Source organism: Numida meleagris, chromosome Z (assembly GCF_002078875.1).
Source record: "Numida meleagris isolate 19003 breed g44 Domestic line chromosome Z, NumMel1.0, whole genome shotgun sequence".
In the NCBI taxonomy this organism is placed as follows: domain Eukaryota; kingdom Metazoa; phylum Chordata; class Aves; order Galliformes; family Numididae; genus Numida; species Numida meleagris.
In genome coordinates this window covers 66,217,590-66,230,687 of record NC_034438.1, presented here as the reverse complement: position 1 = coordinate 66,230,687, position 13,098 = coordinate 66,217,590, and the positions used below count along the sequence as shown (strand labels likewise).

At 42.5% G+C, this 13,098-nt stretch overlaps 1 protein-coding gene across 1 annotated transcript in view; it reads right to left on the bottom strand.

Annotated features, from left to right (window-relative positions):
• The window catches only part of MUSK (muscle associated receptor tyrosine kinase), a 47,863-nt gene that overhangs the window by 30,007 nt on the left and 4,758 nt on the right, over positions 1-13,098 (bottom strand). Inside the window, exons 3-5 of the mRNA XM_021381537.1 lie at positions 9,802-9,953; positions 8,898-9,025; positions 8,250-8,391 (exon numbers count right to left, since the gene is read on the bottom strand). Of these exons, the coding sequence (XP_021237212.1) occupies positions 8,250-8,391; positions 8,898-9,025; positions 9,802-9,953 (422 nt within the window). The remainder of the gene's footprint in view (positions 1-8,249; positions 8,392-8,897; positions 9,026-9,801; positions 9,954-13,098) is intronic.

The window sequence follows — 13,098 nt, the reverse complement described above, 5'->3', positions numbered from 1 at the left end:
CAACCTGGGGCCCGAGGCTGTACAACAACCCTGTGAGATGACAGCCAGAACAATCCAAGGTCTACATGAAAGGGAGGTGGAGGAAATCACATCATCTCCATCCTAAAGCATATGCCTTCAGATTCTCAGCTCTGGTGTCTAATATCAAAGCAAGTTTTTCTTAACCGGGCAACAGCTTTCCAAGGTAACCTTATTCTAGGGAGAGCTCCAGGATTTATGGATAGTGAGACAATTTGCTTCAGCAGAAGGCCTCCCTGAAAGCTAAATGCTCAGGTCAACACTGGAACTTCTCATCTGTGAAAGGCTTTGCATTGCTTGTAGATGGCTCTGGAATCCTAAAGCAGATCCTGCAAATATGCAAAGCTATAATAATCAGGAGTAAAATGTAAATAGATAGCTTATATCCTGTGTAACTATATAAAACCTGTTCTGTACGAGTGTTCATTTCTATATACAGAGCAAACACCAGATTCAAGGACAAGTGAGGATAACATGTTCAAATTACTTCCCAAGGAAATGAATAAGGAAATTCTTTTCATGTCAGTGCTAGCCTTATAGATGTGTAGTACTTCCTTTTGTCCGTTTCAAAATGCTGCTGCAGTGGCTGCGAGGGTTCTTCTTGCACAGGGGTAATAGCTAGTGGCCTGTTTCCTGCTCACCTTACCTATGATACTCATGATCACTCCTCCTTCTGTTTGCTTGGTTTTCAGTGCTGAAAACTCTGCCAGCCCATCATAATACAGGTTAATCTCATGTCCTTATTCTCAACTTCTAATTTGAGGTCCTTTTCAGTTTTGGAGTTGTGCAAGGACTGTTCTTGTCCAGTGGAACAACAGCAAGCACTTTCATTGTGTAGGCACCCTAGAAACATTGTGTGACAATAGAAGTTGTGCTAGTGCTAGGACAAAATCTAGCACCGTACCATTTGGAAGAGCAGTTACAGTGGAAAAAAAGAGCAGGTTATTCATCTCCCACAAGGTTCCATGAACAAGAAAGGTGGGAGAGGTCACTGGGAGATGGGGGGCAACAGCCTTGAGAAAAAAGGATATTGGCCCAAAGGTACCTTACCAAAAGTGTGCATTTAAAGAGATCATATAAAATTTCCATATTACTTGGAAAACCTAACTTCCCATAAGTTCAGCTGTATATTGGTTTCTCATTTTGAAAAGGCAGTCACTCAGGACAGCCATCTCAGTTTGCTCTGGCCCCCTTAGCCTCACAGCTACAGATATTCTCTGTCCTTGACTCTCTTTGTTGTTGTACGGGAAGCACATGCTTCCCAGCTACCCAACATAGGCTAGAGGGAACCATAATTCTTGCGATTACATAAGAGAGAGGTTTTTTTTCAGGAGAAAGAAGAAGCAAGCTCAAACGTCCATTAAAGAAGAACTGATGCTAGGAGTCTTGTGCTTCTAGGAGCACTGCCTTGCATCTCATCAGCACAGGAGGTCATCAGCCAAAAGCACAGGGAGGAACTGGGAGGCACTGTGAGGCACCTTGTGCCCATACTACACCAGTGCAGGAGCACACTGGATGCTTGTGCATTGCTTTCCAGGAGGTCTAGGGCTGTTTTCTTTCTCCTGCGGCTTGCCCCTTTGCCCTGTAATTAGGGCTATGTATCTGCACCATCTGAGAACCTCAGGATGACGATGGTGACTTCAGTAGGCAGGAGGAGATTTAATGAGATATTCTAGGATTTCAGTTCTGCCCATTGTCACCCTGCTGAGACCAGTCAATTACTCTGGTGTAATTACAGGCAAGCTCTGTTCTGTTTTCTTTCCCTACAGTGCTCTCTGCCCCCAAACCCTACGCAATTTTTCACAACGACCTGCAGTATACTCCACTTACTGACACAGGACCCTGCCTGCAGGCTCATGCAGCTACACCACTGCCAACAGGCAGGAATTATTCTCCCTGGCATGGCCAAACACTGCTCACTGTCAGTACTGGAGCTTCCCCGAGGAAACTGAGCCTGGTGCTTAAGTGCAAAAAAGCAGGCTTGTGCTGTCAGTCTGCTTCTCAGCAATGGATCCATTTCCATCTCATCCAAAATGTTCCACCTTGGAAGATGGCACAGACAAAAAATCAGGTTTCATGGCAACAGCCAACATGTGGGCATGACCACAAGAGTCAGGGTAACAGCGCTGACTAGTTGTCACTGTGATCCCTTGGTACCTACCTTTCCTACCTCGTGTATGCAAAGAAGTGCCAAAGTACACAAAAATGCAGAAAACTTGCTGCATGATACATTCGGGGGCCATTTTCATATGAAATTAGACCTGTCTCTGGAACACGGTCCATCCAAATTGACAGATACACTAAAATGCATACTTTCTTTCTTATGACCAGAATTACGGTGTGACTTTCTTTTCTTCTGATTTATCTGTGATGCAAATTTGTCCCAAGACTCCAGAAGATGTTCATAAAACAGGTAACACTTACTGACATTAGCCAGTAATAGTTAACCAAACAGCTAAGGCACTGTTTCTGCTATCCTCTGGTCTGCTGTCCCCACAGTGTCTCCAGTTGTACAGAACAATCTAAAAACATTAAATATCTAGACTGAATCTACTCATACACCGGTAGATCCTTTTCTTTGAAGGGATGATTCTCCAAGGAAGACTTTCCTATTTTTAAGGCTGAGGCAGTTCTCACAAGTGCCTTATAGAGGAACATTTCTGTGGTCTGTGGCAGAGTATTATTTTAGTAGCTAGTAATAAGCAATAAACTTTGGGCAGGAAAAGACTTCTATCTACCAGGACTGGAACGCTAAAACAAACATCTCAGTCAGAGTAGCATGAGGAGCATAGTCTCTGCTCTTGTTATGATTTGTTTCATTTTTCTGTTGTCCACATAGTGTGGCAGAGGAGGAAGTCAAGTAGGAGCATTTCAACAGAGGGATGAATGAAACTGTCTGGATAAAGTAGCTCTCAATCAATGCCTGTGTTTAGCCAACTGGAAACTGCAAGGAAAATATCGTCCAAACATTTCATTATTATGAAATCCCTGGAAGATCCAGTTAGTGTCTTGATGAGAACACTGGATCTTCAAGCACTTGTCCTAGCTAATTTTTTTGTTTGTTTCTTCCTTTCCTGACAGATTTATGATTGTTGATTTCCAGACTTGCCTTTGCACTGTGATGACTTCAAAACCAGGGCTTATCACGTAGTATGCTTCAAAACTCCACAACTCCACAACTCTCTAGTGCCACAGGCTGGAGATCAAGTTCAGCTTCATGTAAATCAAAACATGGAGGTGCATCTATCTCAAAACACAGCCAAGCACGTACTCTTTCAATTTACACCTTTATTTAAATTACACCTTATTTATCACCTTTTTATTTGTTATTCGGGATATCAATCTAAAAATACATCACTGGGCAAACTGGGAATGGTGGGAGTTTCATTAACTGGGTGCAACATCTAGAAAGACACAACATGAAGGTTGTTGCTCATCTTCAGGAGAAGAAAATATCTTTTTTTTTTAAGCTAAAAAGCAAATTGAACAACCAATATTGTTTTCCTACAGCAGAGAACTTACACATGCTACTCTTGGGGTGGAACGACACATCTCCAAAGGGCATTTGACCTTGAATTCTGTTAGTAAATGACTCACCTCAGCCCTTTGTACATGGTAATGGCAATTACACCATTCACTTCCAGAAAATGGCTTTTCCATAGTAGGTGCTATAGAAATAAATTATCCTGTTTCAGGAGCATAAGGTTTATACTTTTATACCTCTTCTATAAACATCTGTTACTTCTTAACTCTACATAATTTGTGGCCAGTTTTCAGTATTTTTTTCTGAGACCTTTTCGTTTTGAAGAATGGAGACCATATGGGGCAGAAGTCCACTCTACCTATTCATGAGGTGGCACTTTGTTTCTCCCAAGGAGACCAGGAAGCATTCTCCAAAACAGAACAAAAAAATCTGCCAGAACACAGAGCCCTGATCAGGTGATCAGGCTTGTAAGTCATCACGAAATGAATTGTTTTCCTGCTGTTTTGCAAAACGAACTTCTTATTTGATGCAGGAATTTGGTATACTTTGTATACTGGTTATAAGAATCACATCTGAAAAAGACAGCGAGAAGAAAAACCATCCTGAGGAATTTTTTCCATGTTAAAAAAAAAAGGAAAAAGATAAGACAACTGGACAACTTCTCAGTCTCTCAGAGCTCTCTCAGAGCAACAAGTGTGCACAAAGTGCAAATATTCTCATGCTTCTTACTAGGCAATGGTTTGTAGCTTCAAATTTATCCTTCAAATGTCATACAATTTATACACAAAGAGTATGGAGAATGTCGCTGTTACACATGTCAAGCCATGGGAACTGCCAAGGGCAGTAAACCTAGAAGCCAAACCTGATCAGCCCCTGTATAGCTTTTGTTGGACTGGACCTATTAATGGCCCAGGTCGGTGCTGCAGCAAATACCAGTCAAAACTGAATATTCCTCCTGTTCTGCAGTTTCTATTACACAAAGAGCTGTGTACTGCATGAAGGGAAGAACCTTGGACATCTCACTAATGTTGCCTAGCACGCAAACCCCACAGATTTCAAATGCTCAGATGAGGGCCAAGAAATACATTCTTGGCACAGCTCAAGGGCTTTTACCCGGCCCACAGCTTCCACTGACACCATTGGGAATATTTGCACTTGAGAGCAGCCCTCAATGTTACTGAAGACAATATCCCTTCTCCTATTCATTTCCAAAGCAGTGATCTTCAGGCACATCCAGATGCAACTCCTTCGCCACCATCTTGTCAATAAGGTTTGCCCTTTGAACATATGTAGGATCTACAAATCACATAAGCAAGTAAAAACTTCTCCCAGAGCCCTGAATTTTGAATTCATCCAGCAGTCTTTCAGCCATAGATTCACTTTGTGCATTGGTATAACAATCAACAGGAAATTTGTATAGAGGTTGACTAACGCCTTGGCAAGCTACTACTTCACAGGGTATATAAACACTCTTCTAGGGCTAGCAGAATTTTTGAAACTGGAAATGTAGTGATTAAACTGCTAGTTAGCAAAATTATTAAGATAGAAAATGAATACAAAACTGCTGTTCAGAAACGCTATCACCAAGAAATTTAAACCACATTTCTTGGCAAGCACGCAAGATGATAATATTGTTCCTCTGTCTCAGTGGACATAGTACCTTCCTGTAGCCACCACTGAACGCATGTGAGTAACTGGAAGTCACCCTCTCTTGCTAACTTTAACAGGATCAGCAGAGGGGCCACTGTTCACTTCTTTGTCTTTGCAGAGCAGTGTGCAGAAAGCTTCCCCCATCCTTCCTCCCCTCCCTGCTCCCTGCTGTCAGCAGCCAGCTCCGTGGTGATCATGTTTCTGTCCCTAAAGGACCATGCATTTTTAAGGGGAGAAAACATTTCACGGGATCATGGAATCATTAAGATTGGAGAAGGCCACTAAGATCATCGAGTCCACTTCCAACTCATCCCCGCCACGCCACTAACCATGTCCTTCAGAGCTACATCCACACATTTCCTGAGCACCTCCAGAGTCAGTGACCCCAGCACCTCCCTGGGCAGCCTGTCCCAGTGCCCAAGCACTCTTCTGGAAAAGAAATTTTACAAAATATCTAACCATCCACCACCACTTATAAAAAAGGAAAATGGGTTTGCCTTGAACTTGGAGCAAAGGAAGAAAAAAAAATACAATCTGGATGGACAGGCATCTTCAACCCTTTTCATTAAAATCATGACCCAGTTCAGGGTATTAAGGCTCATTAACTGATTAGAGTTCATAACATGAACTTTGGAGCCTGAAATCTGAATCTGGCAAACTGAAAATAGTGGCCTTTTTCTGAGGTACCTGTATAAAGGAGCACGTCTGTGTGCAGTCCCGCAAAAGCTGGATGCCTCCGTGCTTTGAACTAATTGCAGGACTAGTGTCAAAAACATTAAAATGCGACAAAAAATTAGAAACCTCATTCAGAAATCAAGACATGCCTGATCTCGATTTAGCTAGGCATAAATATTTGTACTGCTCTTTGAATGGACATCTTCTTCAGGATTAAATATTCACAGCCATGCCTAGTCATTTTATTCTATTAAGCTACACTATGCATGGTGGTAACTCCAGCAAGTGGTAGCACCAAGTTTTAAGGAAAAACACCGTTATGTTACTGCAGTGAATCAGCAAACAGAATGTTTTCATGAATTTTCTGAACACCGAGCTCCAGTGAATGCTCAGAGAAGGCCATCTAAAGTGCCATTTTCTCTGAGTCATTTTAGATTATTATTGACTTGGATCTATCTTAACTTGCTAGCACTGAGAGGGTAGGAACACTAAAAATAACAATAACTTGAGTGAGCTAGGCTATAAGAGAAGCACGAACACGCATGCATACACAGGTACATGCACACGTCTGTATGTTAAATATTCATGAGAGCTGATCTGAAATACTGGGAGGGGACGGGATCTGTGTACACAGCAAGCTGCAGTCCGGATTATTACCTTTGGATTTTGGGAGCCAAAAAAGTAAAACAAACATTCATCAGACTAGTTTGGGTGGCAGCCTGAAACAAGGTGTATTATATGGGTGCCCTACCAGAAAAACCAAGGCGAGCCTGGAGAACAGCATTGCTTTGTTCACACAACACATGAAGGGAACATGAAGGGAGAGGCTGTGCAGGAGCACTGAGCTCCCATTCATTAATTAAGAGCTAATCTTTCTGCTTTTAAAAAGCGCATACACAGACTCTCCTTTGCAAGCAGTGTATTTGTAGATTAATTTGCTATTCCTTGAATTAACCGTCAACTGTATAATTCTGGAGACAGGGACAAAACAAGGTATCAGCCTTAACGGCCCAGATGTTGGTGCAGTTCCAGCCCATTTTTAGGTTCCCAAATGTTCTGGTAAGTCTGAGCAATAAAAACCCAGTGTCTGAGGCTGTTTGCATGAAGCAGGAGGGTCTGCAAGCACAGCACTGAGCATCGGCCTCAGTCAATATTTGGTGAGCCTTGGGCTGCTCCATCAGCAGCAGGGCCAAAGCAGAACCCAGTCCTAGGCCCTGTTCAGCCAAATCTTCGCCTTGCGAAGACTTTCATCAGGAGCTGCACAGCTCTGAATCTAGATTAGAAATAGCTGCCTTCCTGTTTTAAAGCTATTTAAGGAATTTCTAACATACTTAAGTCTGCACATGTAAATATTATTTTAAAAAAAAAAGGAAGAAAGAAAATGATTGCATTTTTTAAGAAAACAGTAATCCTGCAGTAATTTGTAGATAAATCTAATACATCTGACCTCCTTCCGGAAGACAGTCAATGGTCCCTTTAGAAACAGGATTGTACTCTGAATAACCTCTGATAGTCTCAGACTAAATGTAACCTCGACAATCTTTTGGAAATTGGACAAACGGATGGCCTTCTCTATATTTTGCTGTACAGATTATTCAGTTCTGAGTACAAAACAAATGTGAGCTCTTCTGCTGTGTCATCCATCCCTCTCCCTGCTTTGCAAAACCCTGCTTAACCCAGATTCTCTTTTAGGATCCAGGAACACTGAATGCTTCATTGCCTACATTTGGGTGCCCCTGCAGCCCACTGTTCTCAGCACTGGGAAACTGGCTATGATTTATACCAGAGGGCAAACACCTTCTGTAAATAAAAGAAGGACACAGAACACATAAAGACTAGAAACTGAAAAATCAAATCAGTGTTGGGTTTAGTGGGCAGAAAATGTGCAAGTCCTCAAAGAGAACAGCTCTGTTTAGCTGAAAGAATCAACCAATTCAGATGGAAAGTCAAAAGGAAAAGGGAAGGATGTACACATAATGCTGCAAAATGCTGCGCTGCAGCTGCCTCCAACCAGTTTCTTTACAGTGAGTTTCCAGAGCCATCAGCTTCCTACTTGTCCATCTCCACAAATCAAAGGGTACAGCCCAGAGTGCATCAAGGGCACCTTCCAAACAAGAAACAAGCTGACCTCTTGGAACATGTCGGTCAGAAGGGAGAACCAGTTCCTACTCAGACCAATTCCCACCAGAGCAACAGCAGCTGTGGACCATGACTTCTTCACCATCAACAAGCACTGAGCATGAGTGAGGTCAGAAATCCTGTTTCTCACCCCACGCTCCCTTCCTTTCCCTTCCCCCGCCTCTTTGGCCATACTAGGACATTTTTGTCGACAGCGGACTGGAACTTCAGGTTAACCCAAGTTAGCTGTGTAGGCCCATGAGGTCAGCAGATAGAGCTGGATCCCAATGCAAGGGCTACTCACGTTCCACGACCACTGTTGCAGGTTTTGAATAGGCTGTGCCCAGGCTGTTTTTGGCTACACATCGATACTGTCCCGCATCTTCTCTCTGAACATTGTGGATCCTCAAATTCCCTGAATCAAGAACAGCAATGCGCGCATTCTCCTGCCGGAGGAAGGAGAGACTGAGGTGAGAGCTTTGCATACATCCTGCATACAAGTAACACGAATGTCCTCTTGCAAAGTTTGGGCTTACATGCATAGAAATGACTTCTGCTGCCCTGTAACTAAAGAATCTGTGCTCAGATCTTCCTGTTCAGCACTGTCACAACACACTCATGCATCGTTATTTTTGCAGTTCAGTGAATTATGGCTTCAAAAGGGTACTCAGTATTAGCCAAGTGGCTCCCCAGATCCTATTTAGGAGAGACTCACAATGGTATTTTGCAGCATTTAGCCATGCTTAGTAGTAATAAATGAAATGTAAAGAAAACAGAAAGGCAGGATTATTGTGAATCAAAGCATCTATAAGATGAGCCAAGGTTTTTCTAAATGCTTTCTTCCTAGAATGAAGAATTTGGAAATGCTGTAAGTGATGTTAATATTTAATCACAGTAACTTTAGCAAATAGCAATAGCTGATAGAAATAGTGAAATTTCATTCTTTATTCACCTTTACTACTGTTTCTCCTTTGATCCATGAAACAGAAGGTTTGGGATTCCCCATTGTAGTGCATGGAAGAACAGCCTTTAAACCTTCTATGATTTCCACATTTACAGGTGGTCGGGTTATTTTGGGTCCTAAAATTTGAAAAGGCAAATTTTAAACTTGAACTGAAGGTAAGAGATAAAAGAACAGGACAAGTTCAGAGTCATGCCAACAAAATTCCCTGCTGCTTTTTCTTTGCATTGCTGTAGTTAAAAGATAGATCCTTGGTAGGGCATAAGCTGCCCTGGAAAGTAAAAGCTTTCCTTAGTGTGGCAATCAAAGTTGCAATTTATGGACACAAAAACAGCTGTCTTGTGTGGGTCCTTTGTTTTCAGGAGTGGAGTTTGACAGCCATTTGAAGTAGGACCTGGGGCTGAAGTCCAGATCCAGGTAAGAGTATTTCCAATATTGAAGAATGTTTGCATTCCAGGTTCTGACATTCTTTTTTTGCATCAACAATGCCTTGTTTGAAAGCTCAGATCTGGAGTGAATAGATTTTTAACTGATTCAGCCTTGTCTCTAGCTCAACAAGAAGGGCATGTAACCACAATTTATGGCCCTAACTGAAATATTTGTGACCATGTCAGTAGAAAGGATAAAGGTTTCTTAAAGAAAAATAAAAAAATAAAAAATATATTCTAACTCCCTCAAAGGTAATGTGGGGCAAATTTAAACTCCTTTTGCCCAAAGTAAAGACATAACTTAGTCTGCACTCACTGGCAGGAAAAAGGATCTCCTGCTCACCATTTTGGGGGATCTGAGTTTTCCTTCCATGGTGCATCACCGAGCCAGCAGAAAAACATCACCAACTGCTGGCTCCAACCTGTGGGCAACTGGGGGCTGAGAGCTCCTCTGCTTTCCCACTTACGCATTTTGACTTGCAGAGCCCCGCAGCTCTGGGCGGCTGCGCCGACCCCGTTGTCTGCCGTGCAGCAGTACACCCCGTCATCACTGTCCTCCACGCTCAGGATGGTCAGCAGCTGCCCGTTCCTCTGTATGCTGTACCGGGTGTCGAACAGCCTGTGGGGCACAGCACAGGTGGTGAGGAGGCTGTGTCTATAGACTGGCGACTGCACTGTAAGAGTCAATCAGTTGTACTTCTGATTTTCAACATCTGGGGACAAGGAAAGGGACTGAAAACATCAAGATGGGCATTAAGATTTGGCTTGGGCCTCACTGAACCACAGAACCATTAATCATAGAATCAGTGAAGTTGGAAAAGACCACTAAGATCATCTAGTCCAACCACAGATCGTCCAGACCATGCAGATCCTGATGGTGACCAGCACAGTGGCAATGCTGCATCCAGCAGGCACTGGTAGTTGCCACTCTGTCTGTCCAAGGAGAGATGTGAGCACCAGTAGCCCTAATGCAGCTGGGTCCTCTTTTAGGTATAATCACCCAGTGCAAGAGAAGGGCTGCCTACATAAGAAATACCTTTGGCTGAAGCTTTTTAAAGAAACTTTATTCTGATTTTTTTTTACCCACAATAGGTATAATTTACTGGAAATATTTTTATTGTTTGTAAAAAAAAATACAACCAAAAGCCAAGCATTTTTGTGTCTGTATCCAGGTGTGGCTTTGCTTACTTATTTGAAACTGTGAAAGTGTTATTTTTACAGGGAGAAAAAAAAAGAAACATTGGAGAAAATAGAAACATCCAAACACTAGAGAATGTAAGGTTAGCTATAGTTTAATGACAGCAGGATTTAACCCAGGGACCTCAGATAAATCCAGAAAAGCCATGAAGTCAGAGCAGCAAAGGTTTGGGGTTTTGCAGAGAAATCTGTAAAGCAGAGCCAAGTTGTAAAGGAGAGAACATTGCGTGTGAGAGAGAGAGAGAGAGAGAGAAGTACAGACAGTGAAAAAGCAGAGGGCTGCTCTCTGATTTTCCTTGCAAAGCTGGAAAAATATGGTAAAAACTTAGAGGATGATTTGCATAACATTTTGTAAGTTTCTCCAAGTTTGACTTTCATGCTACCATGCAATTCACTCCAACAAGTGGTAGCAAAATGGATCTGACTGGAGGACTGTCTCCCAGTCTGCCACAAATCCCTGAGTGGGCTGCTGAAAAATGTACTCCAGCCACTGTGCAATCTGACTGTGCTGCTCATGATGTTACAACCTGAGCTCAGCCCAAGACACATCACTCTACTTGCACAAGTTTTTGACACCAAAAGGAACATGTAGAGGATCTTCCAGAAGAATAATGCTGACAGTAGGCTCAGTCCTGGCACTTTTCCCATTGAAGCTGCATGTTTACATATTGCTTTGTTTTGAAGGTTAGTTTAGCTGTCTGTTCACAGTACTTCGACCTTGGCAACAGAAGAAAATTTCGTAAACAAAATAACCAATATTTATTGCTTGCTTTAGCTGGCCCCTTTGAAGTCTGATACACACATACTCACACATAAATATACTTTTCTTCAGAAAAAAAGCCTATGATCTGATCCATTTCTATTGTGCAAATACTTTAATCCATGTTCTTGGAAAGTAACAGAGATATTCTCAGCTCGCCTATTTCCCTGCCGCTGGGCCCAGCTTTTGTATCCACTAGCACCAACTGTTAACATCAGTACGGATTTGGGAAAGCGATGCAGTTATTGCTATTGTTGCTTGGGAATGGAGTTTCAGACAGGAGAAAGTGTTAACACAGCAGCTGAGCTCTGCAACCTCACAAACAGATCTTTTTGGACCAAAATTTTCATTTTTGGTCAACATTGTGGGGAAGGCATTGTGTCTCAGAAACAGTGGGATGGTTTTTAGAATGGTGTGTTTATCTTCTGAAAACCAGAGGCAAAAAATGGCCTGTTTTTCTTATGCTCTTATGACCAAAAGAACAAAAAGGTATGTCATCTCCATGGTCCCACATGAATGACTTCCTCTGCCAGTTTTGACTCTCAAGCATGGTGTCACAAGTGGGAAAGGACTTAGGAGAAAGTTGACCTGATTTGGAAATAACAACCATGGAAAATCAGACCTCCACCCTGCACGAAGGGCAGTCAGAGAGTTAGGAGAAGGGTTTCAATGAGGTCGTTTTGCAGGTGATAAATCAGATTTCTAAAGGCAAGCATTGGTACATGTAGATATCTATTTTTTCTCATTCTAAAATGGGTTTCCTAGCAGTAAGACCTCTTCCTGCTGCTAACTTGTCTGGAGTCTTCTGAGTCAACAGATTGCACATGTCTTCAATCTCCAATCCCAGCAGCAAGAACCATGCTGAAGGAGACTATCTGCCTAACATGGAAATCATCCATGGAGAACAGGTCCCAGCTGTGCTATACAGAGACCATTCTGCAGCTTTTCATTACAGAGACAGTCACTAAATAAAACAAAAAAGAGAAACTGGTGTGAAGGCATCCAGTAGGTATGATGTGATTCCAGACTTGGATAACTGGATGGAGTTTACTTTGCAAGAGCCTGTCCACAGCAGTGGGATTATAATAACAGTAGTCATTTCCATAACATGGTCCCAGGGTTGCCTTTTTCAGATGCACCTTGATGCTTCATCTTTAACATATGACATGCGCAACGCAAATAATTCACCTACCATCAGGTGCAGAAGTGAACAAGAATGGCTTGTTGCAACCTTTTCCATGCAAAGTTTCTCAGCATAGTGCAGACGTTCAGGCAGCAGGCCTGGTGAAGCTCTATTCAAATATATATCATACTCCTCTGTCAAGGAGTGAACTGAGGCACAGAGAGAGAACTGCATATTTGTAGCTGGAGAGCAAATTCCTTGCATTACTCACAGCAGAAACCAACCATCTCCAAGCGCAATGTGTGAAGCTGTAAAAGATAGATTCTTCTAACATAACAGAATGAGATTCAAAGAAAATTCATATCCACACACTACCCTTACCAACACAGATTCACTGAAAACAAGAAAATGTCCAAGAAAATGGCTTTCCACATTTACTTAAGAAAGCACATAGCACAGCAAGAGGTTGGACTCCCTGCTCTGAGTATTGATAGCATATTTCTATTTCTGTTGTGGCCAACCACACATCCAAGCAGCACCTGGAGTGCTCCTACCGCTCCTTAAGGAACACAGATTCACAAATAATTACAGCCACACTCCCTGTTCCTCACCGCAGACCCCTTTGATGCTTCCAGATGTCACACCTTTGTTGCGAAGGAAAGCCCTGGCTGTAGTGGAAGGAGG